The sequence below is a fragment of the Leopardus geoffroyi genome, chromosome B3 (genome assembly GCF_018350155.1).
Source record: "Leopardus geoffroyi isolate Oge1 chromosome B3, O.geoffroyi_Oge1_pat1.0, whole genome shotgun sequence".
NCBI lineage: Eukaryota > Metazoa > Chordata > Mammalia > Carnivora > Felidae > Leopardus > Leopardus geoffroyi.
In genome coordinates, this window is record NC_059337.1 from 3,710,385 (window position 1) to 3,716,384 (window position 6,000).

Sequence of the window (6,000 nt, forward strand, 5' to 3'; positions counted from 1 at the left end):
CAGAAAGGGACTGTAATAGCACCCTAGATGCTTCTTTAGCCGTGTGTGTGTGTGTGTGTGTGTATGTATATATATATATATATATATATATATATATATATATATATATATGTATTCAGGAACCTTCTGTCTGGTGCTGTGGACACAGTCACTGCTCACAAAGGCCCGCGGAGGAGACAGACCAGTAAATAGGCAATTTCAGCTGAATGTGGTGCCCGCTATCATGTGAGAGATACAGGCTGCTGTGGGTACATAATGGAGGTGCCTACTGGACTCAGAAGTTAGGGAAAGCTTCCTGGAAGAAGGGGCATGACTAAAGCAACAGCTCTCAGTCGGTTTGGTCTCAGAACCCCTTCACAAATTCTTAAAACCTGAGGGCCCTCAAGAGCCCTCGGTTGGGTGGTCTAGTTGGGTTTATAAATATCGGTGTTTACTGCATTAGAGAATAAAGCTGAAAAAAAATCAATATTTCATCCCTTAAAGTAATACACATAGCATTTAATGAAAAATAAGCCCGTTTTCCAAAACAAAAGCTCAATGAGAAGACTGGTTTTGTTTTTACATTTCTGCAAATCTCTGTAACGTGTGGCTTAGCAGAAAATAGCCGCCTTCTTACATCAGCTTCTGCGTTCAACCTGCTCCAAGACCGCATGTCACGTAGCCCCCGGAAAACCACAGTACGCTCGGGAAGGAACGACGGTGAAAAAGACAAATCATGTCATCACAGATCATGTCTTCGTGTCCTTATGAAATGAGTTTTGACTTCAGGGTACCCCTGAAAGGGTCTCACGACCACTAGGGGTGCCCAGACCACACTTTGAGAACCACTAGTCTACGGAGGCAGAAACCGGGGAGGACGAGGGAGGAGGATAGGGATGGAAGTGTCAGACCCGCACGCACGCGTGCACGCACACAGCCAGCAGGCACAGCGTTAGCAATCCTGGAAGCCGGAAGCTGGCACACGGGCCAGTGGGTTTTGCGTTTGTGGTGGTGACCGGTTTAAGGGCACGTGGCACCCCAGGAAGGCTTAACGAGCAGGTTGGAGGATCCCACACGTTCACTCTCGGTGTTCCTGGGGGCGCTCAGGCTGACAGCTTGGCCTCGTCACGGCAGGGACCTTCCCGTGCAGGGTTCCAGCGAGCGTGTCTGTCTGACTTTTTTCTAACCACTCTTGCGTCCCGGGACCTACGTGTCAATCTAATGTCTGGTTTTCTGCCGACGCATACCTGCCCCTTCAGCCCAGCACGCTGACATAATCACAGGGCAGCAGTGCAGTTGGCAAGGCGATCCAAGACTGCGGTGCTGAGGACGTCCAGAAAAAGAACGTGCGAGGGCTACGAGGGAGGAGTCGAAGAGCAGATTTTACACTTTCCTTGAAATGGGATGCAATTTCCACCCATTTCCCCACCACCCCCACCACCACGTCTTTGGAGGTTTCGAAGAGAAAATTCAGTTCCTAGCTATTTGCGGAGGGGACCGTGCGTTTTTCCCAGCGTGGGCCTGGCACACGTTCTCGTCTGTCCTGGTGGGGGAGGCTCTTTTCCACTTGGAACCATTTTCCTGTCACCTGTAAGATTGTACCCCTTGCAGTCAGGGCTGTTTCTGCCAGCCAGAAGTTAGCAGGGGATCTCTGAGCGAGGCCACCATTGATTGACAAGTTACGTCTAAATGATATCGTATGAGTAAGCATGTGTCATAATGGATACTCGTTGTCTGCACTTCAGGAATAATCATTGGGTAGAAGGCTGGTAGTGTGTCCAATGCTGTAGTTGCAAAACTCCTGTCTGGTTTATAGTGAAACGTTGCAAATATGAACCGAACTTAGCGTTCTCTCCCTCCCTCCCTCCCTCCCTCCCTCTCTCTCTCTCTCTCTCTCTCTCTGGCTAGAACACACAATTTCTAGCCAATCAGGTTTGCTCACCTGTGTGAGCACTTGACAGGTGTGTTAATGCCATAGACCATGATGCAAGCCACCCAGAAAATTGGAAATTTTCTAGTGGGCACGTTAAGAAAGTATGAGAAGCTCGGGTGACGTGAGCCTTAACAATGTATTTTGTTTCATTCGGTCTATCCGAAATCTTGTCATTTCTGTGTACGTCGCAGCCACGTTTCAGGGCCTCCGTGGTCACGAATGAGCAAGCTATCGTACCGGACAGTACAGCTCTAGAAGATATTTCTTGGTTTCTTTGAAATAAAGCCCTCCACGTGGGGTGCTTGGTGGTTCAGTCGGTTGAGCCTCTGACTTCGGCTCAGGTCATGATCTCGCGGTCCGTGAGTTCAAGCCCCACGTCGGGCTCTGTGCTGACGGCTCGGAGCCTGGAGCCTGCTTCGGATTCTGTGTCTCCCTCTCTCTCTGCCCTTCCCCTGCTTGTGCTCTGTCTCTGTCTCCCAAAAATAAATAAACACTAAAAAAAAAAAAGGTTGCTCAAGGGGCACTTGGGTGGCTCAGTCGGTTAAGCAACCGACTCTCGGTTTCAGCTCAGGTCACGATCTTAAGGTTTGTGAGTTCAAGCCCCACGTCGGGCTCTGTGCTGACAGATCGGAGCCTGGACCCTGCTTCGGATTCTGTGTGTTTGTGTGTGTGTGTCTCTCTCTCTGCCGCTCCCCTGCTTGTGCTCTGTCTCTCTCTGTCTCTCAAAAATAAACCTTAAAAAAAATTTTTTTTTGAAACAAAGTGCTCCACTTAATTCCTTATTGGGACCAGTTTTCTCTGGGGTCCCCTGGTTGCAGGGTCCCAGGTGACTTGACCTGATCAAAGTAGTCTAGGCATTCTCTCTAGATGAGGTCCAGGAAGGTCCGTGTCCATCACGAAGTTAAGAAGTTAAGAAGGACTGCGTATTCCCAGACTCCAGACTATCCGCTTTCCTCCTCAATGCTAACTTCTGACGGGTGGTGGACAGCCCTGGGCCAGCGTCCTCTAGACCTGCATTTCACCCCTCTCCCCTTATCATCGCTTCTTCCGTGCCACGAGCGTTTTGCGGTATCCAGCTCATGTCTCCACTTGGAATGTTGACTGTTTCTTACAACAGCCCGACCCATTGCTAACCATATGTTCCCTCTTGTAGACACAGTTCAAACCTAAGTCTCCACCAAAAAGTGTTGAGCCAAGAGGCACTGGAGAGCACCGAAGACCATTTCCATGCAGCCTACCTTCTGAAAGATGTGGCTAAGGAGACCTATCGGGATGTGGCTTTCACCCAGCAGGCCCCCCAGACATCTGTCATCTTCAAGGGAACGAGTCGGATGAGCAGTCTGGTTTACCCAATAACCCAAGTCCACAGTGCCGGCCTGGAGAGCTACAGCTCTGGTCCGCCGAGCGAGGGCACCATCTTGGATTTGAGTACTACCTCGAGCATGAAGTCTGAGAACAGCAGCCATTCCTCTTGGGACTCAGACGGGGCGAGCGAGGAAGGCACCGTGCTCATGGAGGACAGTGATGAGGACTGTAACGGGCCGAGCCTTGTCCCCGGGGAAGATGAGTACCCCATCTGTGTCCTGATGGAGAAGGCCGACCAGAGCCTTGCCAGCCTGCCTTCTGGGCTGCCCATAACTTGTCACCTCTGCCAAAAGACGTACAGTAACAAAGGGACCTTCAGGGCTCACTACAAAACTGTGCATCTCCGCCAGCTCCACAAATGCAAAGTTCCGGGCTGCAACACCATGTTCTCATCTGTCCGCAGCCGGAACAGACACAGCCAGAATCCCAACCTGCACAAGAGCCTGGCCGCCTCCCCGGGTCACCTGCAGTAACAAGACAGCGGAGCAGGTGTGCGAGGACACGTGTGCAGATCAGAATTCAGGAATAAGGTCGTCCAAAGCAACGTCTCTGGTTTTGTTTAACACCACTTGGGGCAAGCCAGGCAAAAAGGCTTTGAGTTGACTTCACCGTCTTGCTACAGCAGAATGCGCAAAATACCAGCCTTGGAGGAAGTCAGCACTGGGGCCGCGCTAAGGCCCTGTTCTCTCTCGTGGCCCAAGAGGCTTTTCCCTGACCTGGCAAAAACTGGCAGAAACACCGTTTTCCCCACGTTTGTTTACACGTACCCTGGGAGGGCTCCAGGTCTGCAGGTTGGCAACAGGGGCCCAGGACCTGGGGGCAGCCTGATGTCAGCCTCGCATGAGTGTTAAGGGTCAGCTGAGTGTCCCGGGGAAGCAGACTGCCGCCACAGGTGAGGAGCCAGCCCCAAAGTGCGCATTTTTCAGTTCCTGCTTTAACGAGTCTGCCATCCAGACTCAGGTTTGGGGAAAATGACTTTTTGAGACTATGCCTCCGTTTGGAGTGGAGAATTGCTTTTTTTTTTTTTTTTTTCTTTTTCCCTGCCCCCTTCAGGGGTCTCATGGACCTCCAGTTCTTAGAGGAAGCAGATTGGTTTCAACACAGAGGAATGTGGATGTCGTTCCCAAGGATGTCCCTTCTTGCTGTGTTGTGTGCGTTCAGGAAGCTCGGGGGCGGGGGGTGGATGTCATGCACTTAAACATCGCGGTCTTCAACTTAATTTAAAGTAATTTTGATAATATTTAACTTGTGTTTGTTACGTGGGTAGTCGGGGTGAGTGCAGACACGTCACGGTGTGACCCCTGGGTCCCTGCTCCAGGGCAGAAGGAGTATGTCGGCAGGAACTCCAAAGCCGCTGCCCGTGGTCTTGCGGTGAACCTCGGAGTCTGGTCCCTTCTGGTCCTCCGTGGAAGGAGTGCAGGCGTGACTGTGGCAGGACCCGTTGTAAATACTCGGCCAGAGCGCTTAGAGAATACGGTTCTGATGGTTGTGGTGCATTTTTGGTATCACTGGGTCCCTCGGTCCTCACCCTTTTATAAACGTGTAAGGTTAGGATGAACTTTCCGATTTACCCGGTAGGAGAAAAATAGGGCGTTAACTGCCATACTGTACGTCTTAATATTTAACTTATTCTGAAATGTGTTCCACACCCTTGTACACATGTGCTGTTGTAGAAAGGAAGCTTAATCAGTTCCTGTGAAAAGAGACCATCTCTTGAAATTTGACATTCACGGTACTCGGCAAGCCCGTGGCAGGGAAAGAAATTGACTTCGTATTAAGACTTCAGGTTAACCGTCTTTTAAGCTTACCGTTGATTTAAGTAATGAGAAACATCCTCAGAGAGACGCGGGGGTTACAAAAGAGAGATTATTCCTCCTGCACAAGGGTGAAAAAAAAAAAAAGCCAACGACCTGTTACGGATTGTTTCAACATTTTTAAAAAATAAATATGACAACACTTGGTCTCTGCGTAAAGTGAAACGTTATCTTTCCACCGTTTTGTTACCCAGCTGTTTATTATTCCAGTTTCCCCAAAGTGGAACCAATTTGTATACAAATGAGTTTTCTATGATTTAATAAAAATATATGCCACATGTTTTTGTTTAAAAAGGCAAACATTTGTAAGGCTGGTTTTGTCATATGGACGCCGTGTTGTACACGTGCTGCGGTCATTCGCACACACACACGCACACACACAATGAATTTTACAGAACCGAAAACCCAGGGCAGGCGGGCAGACAGGTGATAGCATCAGTAACTACGGCCGCATCCAAACAGGAGTTGCAGTTATTAATGAGTTCCGAAGAAAGAGCAGTGGTTACTTCCTGGGGAAGAGGAGCTGGGTGTCAGCTTATTATTTCTTTAATGTTTATTTTTGAGAGAGAGAGCATGAGCAGGAGAGGGGCAGAGAGACAGGGAGAGAGGATCCGAAGCGGGCTCCATGCTGACAGCAGAGATCCCGATGTGGGGCTCGAACTCACAAACTGCAAAATCACGACCTGAGCCGAAGTAGGACACTCAACTGACTGAGCCACCCAGGCGCCCAGGTATCAATTTATTATTAAGGAAAATACAAAAACGGGGCACTTGGGTGGCTCAGTCGGTTGAGCGTCTGACTTCAGCTCAGGTCGTGACATGACGAGTTCACGAGTTCGGGCCCCGTGTCGGGCTCTGTGCTGACAGCTTGGAGCCTGGAGCCTGCTTGGGATTCTGTGTCTCCCTCTC

General features: G+C 50.0%; 1 protein-coding gene across 4 annotated transcripts in view; it reads left to right on the forward strand.

Moving 5' to 3' along the window:
* BNC1 (basonuclin 1) overlaps window positions 1–5,391 on the forward strand; it is a 55,263-nt gene extending 49,872 nt beyond the window's left edge. For all 4 annotated transcript variants that reach the window (XM_045448582.1, XM_045448583.1, XM_045448585.1 and 1 more), the window contains one exon: window positions 3,066–5,391. In XM_045448582.1, the coding sequence (XP_045304538.1) occupies window positions 3,066–3,750 (685 nt within the window). In that variant the 3' untranslated portion in view covers window positions 3,751–5,391. The remainder of the gene's footprint in view (window positions 1–3,065) is intronic.
* Window positions 5,392–6,000: the final 609 nt, after the last annotated feature.